This window comes from Solanum pennellii, chromosome 7 (genome assembly GCF_001406875.1).
Source record: "Solanum pennellii chromosome 7, SPENNV200".
Lineage (NCBI taxonomy): Eukaryota > Viridiplantae > Streptophyta > Magnoliopsida > Solanales > Solanaceae > Solanum > Solanum pennellii.
In genome coordinates this window covers 62,720,541-62,738,036 of record NC_028643.1, presented here as the reverse complement: position 1 = coordinate 62,738,036, position 17,496 = coordinate 62,720,541, and the positions used below count along the sequence as shown (strand labels likewise).

The 17,496-nt window shown below is 32.5% G+C and overlaps 1 protein-coding gene across 1 annotated transcript in view; it reads left to right on the top strand.

The window, feature by feature from the left end:
- Positions 1-17,082, top strand: part of LOC114078022 (L-type lectin-domain containing receptor kinase V.9-like) — a 33,929-nt gene extending 16,847 nt beyond the window's left edge. The window contains exon 2 of the mRNA XM_027918518.1: positions 16,664-17,082. Within this exon, the coding sequence (XP_027774319.1) occupies positions 16,664-17,082 (419 nt within the window). The remainder of the gene's footprint in view (positions 1-16,663) is intronic.
- Positions 17,083-17,496: the final 414 nt, after the last annotated feature.

Genomic DNA, 17,496 nt, shown 5'->3' with positions numbered 1-17,496 from the left:
GATTAAACAAAATGGTGACTTGGAACACCACAACTCAATTCCAAGTGGCGACTCTGAAAGTTTAAATAATCTCTTAATCAATACTGTCACTTAAATTGGAAAAAAACCTTTATCTAAGCACGAAAAAGGAGTTTGACATCTTTGGCGACTCCGTTTGAAAATAACAAGAATTTGAGCTTTGTTATATTGACATTACTTAAATTTACTACTTATTATATTGTGTATCATGGCCTAATGTGCTACTTACTACTCATTTATTGTTTGTTTATATTGTTGAATTATACTTAACTGTTTTCTCTTGGGCACACCTAATGAGTGTCTGAAAACACTTCACACATATTCACAGGAATGCAGTTATGCATCCTACTTTCCCTTGAGATAAAGTTGTAGTGTCTTGGCACCCCGTGAAGAATTTTTAGTCACACATGTTAGGCGGGGTTGAACAAGCAATAAAGTTGGGATAGCGCTGCTACCGATAAGTTTTCCCTCCCTAGCTAAAGTTGTTCACTCGTGTAATCCAGTCTAGATATCTATCTCGTTCAGGTTTAAACCTACTAAAAGTAGAATATGGACATGGTTATCCCTAAAAAACTCCAAATATTTGCATTATTTGCATGTAACTCTGAACAAGAGTTGGGTACATCAGGGAAAAGTATCTCACTCTTACTTGACTACCTAGATCATTTTATGTGTTACATGAATATGCATTTATTTAGAAAGTCTCTATAAGTTAATTCATTTTTGTGTGATTAGTGTAATAAAAAAATGTTATCTTACAATTTTTTACAAAAAAAAAAAAGGAAAAACATAAATATTTTTTCTTTTAGAAGTTATTATGCCTTTTTAAAAAAAATGAAATGAAAGATTTCTCACTGAATAAAAAATTTTAAAAAATATTTAAATTATTTTGGTATGAGTAATTAAAAAATTAAAAAACCTAATAATACTTTGAGAAATATTGCATTTGTCAAGTCAAATATTAATATCTAATAAAAATAATTAAACCGATCAAATTGAACGAACTACACACACCTGATTCTCACCCCAATGAGATACGTAGGCAACCCTTTTTGGGTTCGGTGACCTTTTTAAAAAAATTACTTTCAAAATTCAAAAAAAAAAGCAAAAAAACTTTATTTTTTATTAATAATAAGTTTTGTTTTAGTAATTCAAAAGAAAAATAAAGAATTTCATCTAAAAAATTAAATAAAAAAAACTTAGTTATTATTCATGCATTGTTTTAGAAAAACAATGCAATGATCTTATTCATGCTCTCAAAGCATGTTATAGATTTGATCAGTGCATTCTCAAATCATTTTTATGATAAGAAATAATGAACAAATTAATAATTAAGAAATTTCTGACACTAACAAAACTTATCATTCATGCACACAGTTAAATTAAGGTGGTTCGTTTGTGGTTAAGCAGACATCTCATCCTACAATATAAGGTCAAAAGGAAAAAAGAATATGGTTCAAAAAGACGGAAATGATTCAAACAATGATGAGGCCCGAAATTAGATGACCTCCCAAGAAAAAGAGTTAACAGAAGAGGTAAGATCATTAAGACAACAAATGTCAGAGATTTACGAAGCTTGGATGAGGGAAAAAGCTCCAGCATCTTCAATCCGTGACTATCTAAATACAAATATGTCACCCCCCATCAAACTATCGACAAATGATCTGATTTATCCCCGGATTTGGCCCCTTTGTTGACGCATCCAACGTAGCTGGAACTTCTACGGTGCGCCCTTTGAGTACATCTATGATGTATAATTCACTCCTCGTGCCAACTGCGCCGAGTAATAGCGTCCCATAACCTATAATGGAGTCAAAATTCAACAATGATCTTCCCCCTAAAGTTCAGTATGATCGAGATTATAACCCTAAAGTGACTTTTAAAATTCCAGGCTCTTACCCTCACACTCATCAGTATAGTTCCCCTGTTGAAGCTGAAAGAGCTGTTAAAAATGAGGAAAATGAGAAATGCCTAGGAAAATAAAAAGTTTTGAACAGAGTGTAAGAGATATGCAAGGATTGGGAGGTCACAAAAGTGTCTCATTCAATTATTTGTGCATGTTTCCCCACGTTCATCTACCCATAGGCTTTAAGCTCCAAAGTTTGAGAAATATGATGGGCATGGAGATCCAATAGCTCATTTAAAGAAATATTGTATTCAACTGAGAGGGGCTGGAAGCAAAGAAGAATTGCTCATGGCTTATTTTGGGGAAATTTTAATGGGAATTGCCTCAGAATGGTTCATAGATCAAGATACTTCTAACTGGCATACATGGGATGATTTGGCTCGACGTTTTTTTTCAACAATTCCAATATAACATCGACATTGTTCAAGATCGTACTTCACTTGCCAACATGAGAAAAAAACCATCAAATATTTTTGTGAATATGCTACTAGGTGGAGCCGCCAGTGAAAGAGTCTGAAATGATTGATGTTTTCCTCCAAGCGCAAGAACCAGACTACTTTCATTATTTACTTTCTGTTGTTGGTAAAACATTCGCTGAAGTTATTAAGATTGGTGAAATGGTGGAAAATGGCATCAAGTCTTGAAAGATTGTAAGTCAAGCTGCCTTGAGGACCACAACACAGGTGATTAAAAATGGATCAGGAAATCTTGGAGGAAAGAAACTGAAGGAGGATGTAGTGAATGTTGTGTCAGACACACAAAAAAGGCCAAGAGGTCCACTTTATCAATCTGCACCACTCAATATCATCATTATCTCCCTATGCAAGACACACAATTCTCTAGTATCCCACCTCAATATGCGGTCTACAGTGCACATTCTTATCCACATCCAACTAACTATCCTTAATGGTGTGCGCCAACATATCAAAATGTTCATCCTTCTTCTTAGAATTTTCAAGCACCTTATAATCCCCGTTCCAGACAAGGATTTGAATGAAGTCAACGGCCTAGGAACAATTTCACACCAATTAGAGAGTCTTACACAAGTTTATTGAGAAATTAAAACATTTGAAGATGATAGAGCCGATTCCTCAAAACTATGTGGATCTATATGCAAAAGGTTTCAATCCCACAGCACGATGTGCATATCATTCTAATGCTCCAGGGTATAGTATTGAAGATTGTAAAAATTATATTAAAAAAAAGGTGGAAGAGATGATTCAAACGAAGATGATTGTGATTTAAAATGATGATCCCCCAAATGTTACTAAGAATCTTCTACCGGCGCATCAAAGCAGTGGATGAGAAGTACAAATTGATGATTAGAATACACTCTTCTTATCTCTAAAAAAGAGTGCATGGATAGTTTATTTTGTTGTTATTTCTGCTATGCAATTTATTTTTATTTTATTTTCTATCCTATTTCCTATGCGTTTGTTTGTCGCGTATTGTTGTAGGTTGGATTATTATAGAGTTATGATCTAAATTTCGTGTGTTGTTTTGTCACGAAGTCTTTTTATCTTAATATAATTTTTGTTCTATGTCACTTTGATTCTTTCTATTTGATTTCTTATATATGCATCTCTTTTCAATTCAATTTTGTGATATGATATTCAAGAGGATTTGGTTAGATCTCAAGATTATCTACTCATGAAATGAACACACCAAAGAAAAATATATTCAAGGAAATGAATAAAGGACTTAAACACCATGATACGTCATTTAGTATCGAAAATGCTTAAAAGAATATATTTTATTAAATTGACACATGTCATTCATTTTCAAGAAGGTATTACTCAAATGAAGATTTCAAGCTGATAAATATGAAATAAAATGGTATACATATCAATTAATGCATGTGTTGTAAGGAGATTATGTATGATTTTCACATCTTAAAGGGCATGTTTGTATTTGACATGTTTGATAATTGATACGATGAAGGCATTTTATTCTACTATCTGATCATTATGTAATTCTTTGTTTGAGCCTTAATTTTATTTTCTTTCATATCCCTCTTTTGGAATCAAAATACAGTAAAAAAAACAGTCACAAATTTAAAAAAAAAAAGAAGAAAAAGAAAAAAGAAAATAGAAGTCACAAAAAATAGTCAAGAAAAAAAAGAGTTGGAAAAATCGAAAACAAAAGAAAAGACAAACTTCCTGAACTACGTTCGACCTAATTTTTGCATTGACAAGATACGTAAACAACCTTATTTTGAAGTTCGGTCCAACTAAGAAAAAAATCTAGAAAGTCCTCATCACAAAAAGTGGAGCAAAAAAAATAATAATAATAACAATTATTATTATTTTTATTTTATTTTTTCAAAAAGAATCGATTTCGAAAGTTGTACGTCTTAACCCTATTATGAAGTATCTTTGAGATTTCATGCCGATTCTTTCTTTGTAACGCTGTTCAAAAGCCACATTACAGTCCAAATAAAAACCTTCCGATCAATTTTTAAAAATGACAAGTCAGCACGCTTTCAGTGTTGATTATCATATAAAGAAAAAGGTCATGTCATTCGCATAAGGAGTGAAAAATGAGAGAGAGTCTTATTGGTGAAAACCTTCAGGGCACTATAAGACGATGGTGACTGAGAGACATACAAAATGAGTGATATTGTTGGTGAAAAATCTTTTGAGGCATAACAAGTTGAACGTAAGGCATGATCTAATACAAAAATTGGATTATAAAAGTCTGACTCCAAAAGGATGGAAGTTTGACAAAGATAAAGTTTAGATTGATTGGACGAATCAAGCCGTTTCATCTCACATGCATGTCATGATCATTTGAATGGACCAACACTCTCAAATGAGTCTTTTTTTTATTTTCATTTTCATTTTCTCTCAAAAGGAACAAATATATATATATATATATATATATATATATATATATATGTATATATATATTATTGTTATTATTTTTTGTATATCTCAATTCGATTTGCATTTCTTTCATGAGTTAGTCTTCATTAAAGCATGCAGAAAATAATTACAAAATTACTACCATCTCTTCAGTTGCACAAAATAAAGTTTGGTCAGCACATCAAATTTGACATGATTCAAGAAATAGTGACATGCATAGTAACTTGTCAACAATTGACAAATTTAGAGAATTTATATGAATACAAGATTCAATGATTGTGAAGTTCCGAACAACTAGAGATGCTTACAATATTATCAAGGTGAGATGAATAGTGAACGAACGCAGTCTATCTCAAGCTTAAATTAGCTTCACGCAGGGCAACGACTAGAGCAATCATCCTCAACGCAATGCCACAAATCGACTGCCATTTAAAAAAAATCACTTTTTCTTTCTTTAAAACAGAGAAATGTTCTTGACATAAAGGATGTCTTGAAGACTCAAATTTGTAAAGTTATTGCCAAAATAAAAAATTTACATGCTTTTTTTTTTCCCGTAGGATAAATATTTTCTAGTCTGAAACATTCACTTCTTATCATCTCCTAGGATAATCACTTCCTAATCGGAGACATTTCAAAACTAAAATTAAAAAAAATGTTATGGTGATTATATTTGATGATTGAGATTAGAAGGACCCTCCTACATAATGAGATTTAGATTAGAAGGACCCTCCGACATAATGGGATTAGAAGGTCCGTCCTACATAATGAGATTTAGATTAGAAGGACCCTCCTACATAATGGGATTTAGATTAGCAGGACCGTCCTACATAATGGGATTACAAGGACCCTCCTACATGATGAGATTTAGATTAGCAGGACCCTCCTATATAATGAGATTTAAATTAGCAGGACCCACCTACATAATGGCATTAGCAGGACCCTCCTACATAATGTGATTTAAATTAGAAGGACCCTCCTACATAATGGGATTAGCAGGACCCTCCTACATAATGGAATTTTGATAAGCAGGACCCTCCTACATAATGGGATTAGAAGGACCCTCCTACATAATGGGATTAGAAGGATCCTCCAACATAATGAGATTTAGATTAGCAGGACCCTCCTACATAATGGGATTAGAAGGACCCTCCTACATAATGAGATTTAAATTAGCGGGACCCTCCTATATAATGGGATTAGCAGGACCCTCCTACATAATGGGATTTAGTTATTTTCTCCTAGGATAAACGCTTCCTAATTTGAGACCGTTATTTTTATTTTCTCCTAGGATAAACACTTCCTAGTCTGAGACGTTATCTTATTTATTTTCTCCTAGGATAAACACTTCATAGTCTGAGACTGTTAATTTTTATTTTCTCCTAGGATAAACACTTATGACTTTGAGACCGTTATTTTTCTCCTAGGATAAACACTTCCTAGTTTGAGACGTTATTTTTATTTTCTCCTAGGATAAACACTTCTTAGTCTGAGACTATTAATTTTATTTTTCTCCTAGAATAAACACTTCCTAGTCTGAGATGTTATTTCTTATTTTCTCCTAGGATAAACACTTCCTAGTCTGAGTTTATTTGTTTATTTATTTTAATTCACATTTGCTAATAACTCACAAAATTTTCCAGTGAAAACTGGGGCAAAGTTTTTGTTTATTTCTTTTGTTTGTGATGGTTTTCAGGTTTCTTCAAGTGAAATATGGATTTAAAATTCAAGAAAAAAAGTTTCAATTATTTTCAGAATGATCAATCGCCATGATCACCAGAAATCCGCTTCGGCAATGCATGTAGCAGCCTGACTTCCTAACACCTTCTTCGATTCAGTTACTAATTGAGGAAAAAAGCAGTCATTCAAGAACATATTCAAATTTGTCATTTTGAAGTGTGTCCAAAACTTACTCTAGGTGACAAGTTAAACATCGGATCCATTCAAGATCAAGATACTCACCAAAATCAAGGTGATATCTGAAAGTCAAGACTCAAAAGAAGCTGCATAGATAGAAATTTGTACTTTTATTTTCCTTTTGACTATTAGTTTTTATTTTTATGCAAATAAGGATAAGAGCCGCCATCTGGATCATCGATGGAACCTCACTTAATTTTCAGTTTATCACCTCATCTCCTTGAACTACACGTGACCTGATTCTCTTACAATCCGGGATATGTAGTTGTCCCAAACAAGGGCTCGGTCACACATTTTCTTTCAAATAAGAGTTCGGTAAAAACTTGTCGCCTTATCTGAAAACACTCCGTGTTTCCAGTCAAAAAGGGGCAAACTATACACACGTACTTTTTGATCGAACATAAGGTTTTATACTAATTTTTATTCCTTAAATATTTCTTCTATGTTTAAGTTAGATATTTTAATTTTGTCTTGTTTTTATTAAGTTATTTTTATAGATTTAGAAACAACAAAAATACAGGTTTTATTTAAATTGTTAAAATCAATAAATGAAAAACTACAAAAATATATCTTCTTATAATTTAAATGTAATAAATAAACTAGTGTTTCTTAATTATATTTTTAATTAGCCATTTAGTTTTTTAATTGATTGTAGATAATTAATATTTATTATTTATATCTTTGATATATTTAATTTATAAGAATATTATCCATTATCATCACATCCACCCGCAACCCCACTATCAGTTCCCACACCCTCACGTGATCCTCTCCACTCACTCTCACACCCAAATACACTCCTACACACTACGCATATATACACACAAAAACAAAAAAAAGGGAAAAAAAAAATTCAACAAAACAATAAAAACACATAAAAAAAAAAAGAAAGAGGAGAAGAATCAGAAAAGAAAAAAGAAAAAGGCAGCAAACAATAAAAAAAATTCAATTTCTTTCAAGAACCAAACAAAAAAATACAAAAATTTATGGGTGTTCTAGTCAAGGTTCAGTCAAAATTTTTGTGGTATTCAACTTTAACTTATCTATTTTAATTTATCTATGAAATGTGATTTGATTTTATGGATTTTTTTTATATATAGTTTTATTTCATTCATAATTCAATTGAAATAAAATATGAAATTTAATATATTTGGTGTTATTTATTGTTGTACAATGTTGATGATTTGAATAAGTTTCTAGTTAATGTCACGTTGAATCTCATTGAATATAAAAAATTAATTAAGGATTTAGAGTCAGTACATTGAGTTTTGAAAAAATATTAGTCGTCATCTCTTAAAATGAATGGGTCATAACATTTTCTCTTGTCTTCATTTAAATAATAATGATAAAGTAGGTATAGCTAGGCTAATAAATAAATAAATAAATAAATTATTTTTGTTTTATGTAATGACACAAAAATAAGGTTTATTTTAACAAATTGTTATTATTTGTAGTAGTAAAAAGTGTACGCTTCATTTTGACATTAACTTTAAGAGTAATAAAAATATAAAATATTAACATATAAAATAAAAAATATAGAAATAGTGCAGAATTATATATTGTGTCCTCAACATTTAGATTTATTTTACATTATTTAGTTTTATGTATGAAGAAAAAATATTTGTTTTAATGACTAGATGAGTTTTAGGCATATTAATAAATATTTGATTCGATTAAGAATGCGGTTATGCATATTTTTTTGAGACATTAAAAATTCAAGGATGCGGGACATACCTTGTTTAAAAATATAAATACACTTTTATTAATTTAAAGTAACACTTATAGACAATTATTAGGTGGGAGGAACTTGAGAGATGAAGACAGTTATGTCTCCAAATATCAAAGTCGAGAATGCAGTTATGCATCTGATTTGAGACCAAATAAAAGTTCAAAAATAAAAATGCAAACAAGTCATGACCTAAAAATAATATATCCAAAAATATTTTAAAATAAGTATAACTCTATAAAAGCGACCATGCGAGAACCACGGGACTCAAGGGATGCCTAATACCTTCCCCTCGGTCAACAGAATTTCTTACCCGAATTTCTGGTTCGCAGACCAAAATATAGAGTCATTTCCTTTTGATTAGGGATTAAACAAAATGGTTACTTGGAACACCACAACTCAATTCCAAGTGGTGACTCTAAAAATTTAAATAATCTCTTAATCAATACTATCACTTAAATTGGAAAAAATCCTTCTTTGAGCACAAAAAAGGGGTGTGACAATACACTTCAGACTCGACAGGATCATGAGGGCTCTTAGGTGTCTTGACCGGTATGTTGAAAGTCTTTCATCTTTATGTATGTGTTTTGCTTGATTCCGATGCTACATTATCATTTGTTTCTCCTAATGTGGCCGTGGGATTTGATGTGGGTTATGAGATCCTTTCTAATTCCTTTTGTCTCTACTTCAGTTTGTGATCTATTGTTGTTAAACAAGCTTATAGAAAATTCTATATTAATGATTCTCATAGATTCACTCATGTTCATCTTATAGAGCTTGAAATGCTAGATTTTGATGTTATTCTTGGAATGAATTGACTTCATTCTTGTTATGCTTCCATAGATTGTAGGACCCGATTGGCCACATTTTAGGTTATGAACGAACCTATCTTACAATGAAAAAGAGGAAATTATGCTCTCAAGGTCAGTTTGTATCTTGTCTAAAGGCTAGGAAAATGATTTCTAAGGATTTGTATTTATAATCATGTTTTGGTTAGCGATACGGATACCAAAACCCCTACTCTTGAGTCGGTTCTGATTATAAATGAGTTTCCAGAAGTGTTTTCTTTAAAGGGATTTATGAAAATTTTACTTATGTTTTAAAGTGTGCATTGTCCTTGTTTATTATTTATGGATTTCTTTAAGACTTTTTACTATGTTGTAACATGGTCATGCATATCACATTTGAAGTCCTCATATTATCATGTCCATGTTTATGCATTTTCTCATACTTATTTAATGTACTAATGCAGTGCCTATGTTTTCTTATAATATAGGGTCTGACGTCCCTCTTCCCACTCGTAGCTAGCTTGGATTGTTCTAGTAGCACACTGGATTGGTGATTCTTCATTCTCTGAGGACAAGATCGTTGATGTTTATGTTTTTTTTATTGGCTTTTCATTTAATACTTGTATGCGGTGTATCGGTATGTTCCAACTACTCTTATGATGATAGAAAGGTCATGCCAAACACAATTTAGTATAATGCAATTATGTTTTGCCTTCTTATATAATATGCGAGTTTCATTGATTATATCTCTTACTTCGTATTTATTTTACGTAATGTTTATGTCAAATGACCTGTTTAGGGTCTCTCAGAATCTTAATTTTTCATGAAATATCTAGAGGCTACTTTGGATTGTGACAATTCTCAAAGAAATCTAATGCAACTGTGTTTTCAGAGGATAACAAAATGAAGACCCGAATAGTCATTTGAAGAAATCATGAATACATTTCCCTATTTTAGGGCATCAGATGGCGCAATATATTAAAGAGAATTTCCATTTTCACTGAAAGATGCTGCAAGAATATAGTTAAGGAGTTCTCCAACAGGATCAATCAGAACTTGGGAAGATATGACAACAAAGTTTTTGGATAAGTACTTCTCACCGGGTAAGACAATAAGAATGCGGAAAGAAATTAGTAATTTCACACAGTTAGATGTGGATACTATGTTTGAAGCATGAGAAACGGTTCAACAAATTATTGAGAAAATGCCTTAGATTCAACTAATTAACTAATATATACGATTTTTGTAAGGATGCACATCCACCTCATGAGTGTCAATAAAGGACAGGTGCAGAAAAAAAGGTAAATGAAATTGATAATTATAACAGATGAACCTATCAGGGAGGCAACAAATTCAATTTTATGGTTAAAAAACACCCTCAATATTCATGGAGTTTACCGAATGATAGTTTGAATGCATGAAAACAAAATAAATCTAAAGGTCAAAGTTAAGCACCTCAAGGACATCAGATTCATCGGGGACAATAATGAAACCAATCAAGTCTAGAAGATGTTATAAAGATTTTCATAACAAAGGTTATTGAGATGTTTGAATGGTGATACGCTCAAATTACACCTCCCTAAAAAAATATAAGCGCTCGTTGTCAAATAAATAATCCAACTTGTAGATTAAGTCGATCCCATGAGGAATATGGTTTAGACTTAAACTTAACATACAATTATCTGTTTTTAGTCAAACTATTTTCGAGAAAGGAGGTTTTGTAAATAAAATTTTAGTTTGTTAGTTTGAATAAAGAAGTAACAATTAGGCAAGATTCACAATTAGAATAACAATATGAGATGAAAACTAGAGTACATGTATTCCCCCATAAGCTCTTAAGGCAATAATAGTAATTCTATCCTAGTGTTTGACATGAAAGACTGACAAGTTAGGTATCTCTAAGTGATTGGTAATCCAAATAGGAACTTTCTGTAACACTTCGAAAATCCAAGATGTGTTCTAGAGCCTAACATAGGTGTTATAAGGTTTATGACATGTTTTAAGGTCTATTTTAATGATTATAAGTCATTTAGGAAATCTAAAAACCAAAACGTCCAAGAACGTCCATGACGTCCGGAAACTAGTTCAAGGAGGTACTAGTGTACCTTAGCCTATTTGACTAGCTTTTAAAAGTTGAAAATGACGAAACTTGGTGGAAGGGTGTCTAAAATGTGTTTAAGTTGATTCATGGTCAAAACGTTGGGGTATGACTCCCCAAGGACCAACAAAGGGCCCTTGAGAAGGACCCTTGCAAGAATGGGCAAAAGTTGTCAAAAGACAGTGTCACCAACGAAAGCCACAGACGGGTAGTTGGTGAATCGACGGGACGTCGATGCCACCGTCGATGATCACTTAGACAAAATCCTGGAGGTTTCATTTGCATAGTCTCTGACCAAGACGACGGATGTGCAGCACGGAAGGGCACAGTGGTCGTCGATTGACCCACGATCCGTCGATCGTGGTGTCATCTGTGGTCACTGTAATTTCCCGCATATTTTCACTTAACTCCAATTAATTAATTAAGGGGTTAGGTCATTAGTTAAGGGATAAGTGAAGCCTAATTAAGTTAATTAACCCCCCATATAAGTACCCCAACCCCATTAGACTAATCACAACTCACAAAACAAAACTCTCTTTCTTCTCTCTTCTTTCTCTCTCTAGTGAAGAACATCATTGGAGACCAAGCTAGGGGAGGGTTTAAGGGATGAATAAAGTCAAGTTTCACCATCTATTTTCATGAATTATAAAGTTATGGGATCTAATTCACCTTTGAGACCTCTTTCCTCAAAGGGTTCCAGCAAATTGATTTCAAAAGTTGAGTTTTCAAGTGGATTTTCATCCAATACGAAATTGATGTTATGAATTGATTTGTTTATGATTTATTTTGGATATTATAAGTAAATAATATGTATATTAACTCAATTATGATATATCTTGATGGTTTGATCTAGCTTGTAGAAGATGACATTTACCCCTTAACCCTAGGTTATGATCTTGATATGAATTGTATTTAATTGGTTCAATTGACTTGGTTATTGGTTGAATTACTACTAGATGAAGTTGTTATACAAATCATGAATGAATTAGGGTGATTTATAGTCATTTCATGCTAGTTCTTGAGAATTGATCTAGGTTATGAAGTATATTGTAAATTAACCTAAGTATCTTGTCTTAAGCTATGATCTAGTATTGAATTATGATGTAGTGATTCTTTTAGCCTTGATATCATTTTGGTCATTGAATTATGATGATTTTATACCCTAATTTGGTTGAATTTAAGGGTTGATGGTAAGACCTTGATGATGAATTATGAAGGAGACTTGGTAAGTCGTGTGATCCCCATCTTTTACTTTAAATTATGGTTAATTGTGATTAAGTCGTGATGTTGTATTGGAGTATGCCTTGTATTAGGATTTATAGGATGGTATGATGTTGAATTGAAATGTCTTGACTATGATTTGTGAGGTGTTAGCTTAAGATGTAAGTGTTATGAGGATGGTGAATGATTTACCAATGTGTCTTATCATGATATGAAATGCTAATGTGTTAATCTCACCTATGTGAATTGCGACGAAAGGACAATACTCATGAAATTCCTATTGAGCTATGATGATGATAATGTTATACAAGGGTTAGACCCTATGACCTACATTAAGTTATGATGATTAATAAAGACATTAAAGACATTTCAAAAGGGACTCTAGCTTAGCACCGAGTGAACTAGAGTGAGTAGTGTCCCTTCCCACCAGGTAGGATCACTAATGTACTCTTGAGATTGGAGACTACAATGTATGTAGCATAAAGAGGGTCCGAACTATATCTCCTAGTTCTTGAACTATGTTGCCCCCATAGGAATACTAGCTAGTGGATCCACGTAGTTGGTATGTTTATGTTTTGGTACTACCTTGGCAAGTAGTCCGCCTTCTTTTGGTGTAGGATTTTATGAAATCGAATTCCACATTAGCTCATGTGGTCTATGTCGGTTAGGGAATGATGTTCCCAAAAAGTAGAATGAATTAAAGGAATGAACTCTAACTAAGATGACCTAAGGGTTTTAGCTTAGTCTAGGTAGGGGTATGAGACTCTACCTAAACATTAATATGCTTATAATGCTATATGACATGTATATGATGAACTTGCACATTTTTGATACTATATGTATATTGGTGTCACTTATGAATATGTGTTGGTCTATATTGTTAAAGTATAGTGTTACGTACTCTTAGATGTTATGATATGTGAAGTAGTAAGTTAGTCATGATTCTTGTTGAGTTACTTGATTGAGTAAGGTTATGGGGCTTTGCATGGTCGTTGCACTTGTTAACTTGATAGGGGTTCATGGTTAATTGTCTTGCTTTGGTTATGTTGAAATGTACTCTTATTCATGCATGTTGCAATTATACTTGATGATAGAGTTACTTGACTATGTGTTCAATTATAGTATATGCATGTTGACTTGAGTAGTTTGATGTTGTTGATCTTGTGATGTACGTGCCTATGACTTGATGACTATGTCTTATTGATTTGGTATGGTCTTTTTGAATATGCATAAGGTTTTCAAAAGGATAAAATAGTGTGTTTTCAAGAAAGGTCCCTTTTTAGCATGATTTGATAATATGTGTGCATATGGTCTCATACTTAGTATAAGTTGTGTACTAACCTCATTTCTTCCTTTTTCTCAACGTTTTAGGTTCCGGTCATAGAAGTGCCTTTGATGACGACTTGAAGAAGACTTGGATATCTTGATCATCCTAGTAGGGTAGGTCCTCACTTTCCGAGGACGATGCCACTATATAGCTAATGGAGTTGTTATGAGTTTAACTCTTATGTTTCGTTCCATTCAATTGAGTACTAGACATTTGTATGACATATATGTGGTCTTATTGAATTGATATATGGGTTAGGCCCAAATTGATATACTCTTATTAAATGGTTATGAGATGAGACGACTATTATGACTATGTTATATTTTTTATATATCTATGTGCAATAAAAGTAGAAGACTAAGTAATCTTCCTATACGAAGGGTCTATGCATACTTGATATATATACTATGTGTATGTAGAGGCCTATGTAAACCTTCGAGTAGAAGTAATGCAAAGTTTTAAATTTTCCGCTAAATTTGACCTATGAATGTAATGATGTAAGCTAAGAGGCTAGTCTTAGTCCTCAAAGAGGACGACGAAGATAGTTACGTCTAGGGGATATTCTCGGATGTGACACTGTCACTCGCAACTTGGTAAGTCTACGGTTATGTGCTTTACTAATCCTTACCTTTACCTAGATTAGTCACTGTGTCGATTGAGTTGGGTATTCACTCTCATGTCAATTGATTAAAGTCAGACTATTAGATAGCAGCAAATCCTTAACTAAATCTCTATTTTTTAATCTTTTTCTCATTCATTACCTCCTTGGTAAGGAAAGTAGGAACGAAGTGAGTTCTAACGTTGTGCACCACCAGAAAGACTTTTAAACGATAAGATTAACAATACATGCATAAACACTATTCAAGAATTACCTAGTTATTAGTCATATGTTGTTAATTATTCATAATTCTCACAACCCTAATTGTGGATTTAGCTACTTATGCTTGAGAATTCACAATTTATATTAGGGTTAAAAGAAATCATGACTTACCATTAGAATAGATGAAAATCGAAATCTTAAATTGAAATTTAAAGTGCAAATTGCATAAACTAACTTCCCCAATTAATATGTCAAATTGTTTGCAAAATAATCCGAAAAGACCAAAACAGAAGTCTTCAATATTGTCTAACACCTAAAAACGTAAATAACAACAAATATTTATAGTATTTAAATCCTAAAACAACTAGGAAACGAAAATAAGGAAAAATAGTTCAGGACGCGGTCGTGACAGACGACAAGATCTTCGATCCGTAGGTCACCTCCGTGGTTCAGGTACTAGAACTCAATCTTTCTGATCATAAACTACCTACGGATGTACAGGACGATCGGTAATTCACTCCACGGGGCATCATTTGCCACTGTAGTTTCACACTTGATCAGACTTACCTGAACTTCACCTACACTGTATCACATACGGGTCGGCGTTGCTTCCAAACAAATTTCCTGCAAAAGATTACATAAAAACACTATATCTAATAACAAAATAACCCAAGACACATACAAACTCTAAATGTAATGCATCAAAAATATTGTAAACTCACGTTACATCAAATGTCAAGGTGTCTCTATTCGAAATTTAGAAAAGCAAATTGAACATATTATCAATCAAATATCTTAGGGTCACCCTTGAACTCTTCTAAATGATACAGAGAGGAAAATTGAGAAATCGATGGTTCTAACTTTGCGAAGTGATAAAATGTAGAAGGATAGTTGCTAAAGTAAATATTGTGAAGCAAAAAGAGTCAAGATGAGATACAATGAAGTCAAAAGTATTAGGGTAATCCAGCGAACTTCAAAATGGAGAAGTAATAACTGAAAATTGATTGTAAACACATCTCTGTATTGACTTTTTTTTAGAAGATGAAATGGGAGAATCTTGACGAGTGTTTTCATAAGTCTTTAGAGCTGCTGAAGCAACTTTCATGTGAATATTCCTTTCAAAGAGGTGATCTGCAAAAATTTCTAAAGATATCTTGTCTAGCAAGAGAAAATTGAAAGGAAACATTTGTTCTAAAGTTGCATACATTTTGCAGTGCTATTCTTCATAATAAGATGCCTCATAAATGTCGTGATCTAGAAAGTTTTATTATTTCATGCAAAATAAAAATTGTTCGGTTTGATAAATCATTATGCAATTCAGATGCCTCAATCAATCTTATGCCACTGTCCATTTACAACAAAATAAAAGGAAAGCTTGGGGTGATAAAGTTAATTTCAGTATCTTTGCAACTAGAAGACCAATCTACCATCAATCCTAAAGGTATTATCGAAATATGAATAATGTGGACACTTAATTTTTGACATATTTAATTACTTCTAATGTATAAATAATAAGATTATTTTTCTTGTTCGTGTATTTTTATTTAATCATACTATATTATATTTTTGTTTAGTAATTTTTTACTTCAAAATGTTTGAATCTTTTGTCAATAAACTGATTTTTCTATTGGGTTTGAATGATTAATATATAATCGAGTTTCACTAAAGTGGTCTATTTTCTTTTTAAAAAAAAAAAAGGGAGAAGGGTCAAAAATATCCTCAACTTTGTTTTATTGGTTAACTATGCCCTTACCGTTAAAGTGAAGTTAATTTTACCCCTATCGTTACTAATCTCACCATATTTATCTCTCATTTGACCGAAAACCCCAAATCAATTCAAATTAACCCAATTTCAATTTAAATTGACCCGATTTTCTCTTTTCAAACCAAACCAGATCCAATAAACCAAATGAATCATTACCCAATTAAAACCCAAACCCATTTTCTCTAATATTCTTTCATCTTCTTCATCACTTTAAAGGTAAATTTGGTGAAGATGCTGTAGATTTAAGCAATAACGAATATTTGAACAATTATTACGTTGTAGCGGTGGAGTTTGACACGCTGCAGAAACGTGAGTTTGATGATATTGACAGCACTCATGTTGGCATTGACATCAATGGCCTAAAGTCTGTAATAGCCAAGTCGGCTGGTTATTATACCAGTAATGAGAAATCCTTCAATAACTTAACTCTTGCTAGTGGTCAGCAAATGCAAGTTTGGGTGGAATATGATTATGTGGATAAGCATATGAATGTCACAATGGCTCCAATGCACATTGCAAAACCAGACCGGCCTCTCCTGTCCTTAGTCTACGATCTTTCATCTGTCACCGATGAAAACGTGTCAATTGGCTTCTCAGCATCAGGACTGGTCTATCTTCATGAAGAGTGGGATTAAGTAGTGAAGAAGATGAAAGAATATTAGAAAAAATGGGTTTGGGTTTTAATTTGATAATGATTCATTTGGTTTAGTGGGTCGGGTTTGGATTGAAAAGAGAAAGTCGGATAATTTCAATTGAAATCGGATTAATTTGAATTGATTTGGGGCTTTTCGTCAAATGAGGGGTATACATGGTGAGATTAGTAACAGTAGGGGTAAAATTAACTTCACTTTAACGGTAAAGGCATAGTTAACTAATAAAACAAAGTTGAGGGGGTTTTTTACCCTTTCCAAAAAAATAAAATTTTTATAAATTCCATAGTATAAGACCTAAATTACATTACTTCACTATTCTTTTCTATTTTACAAAAATCCTTTAAAATATCATTCATCCGGATATATAAGAATCGTCTGGTTACATTACTTATGATA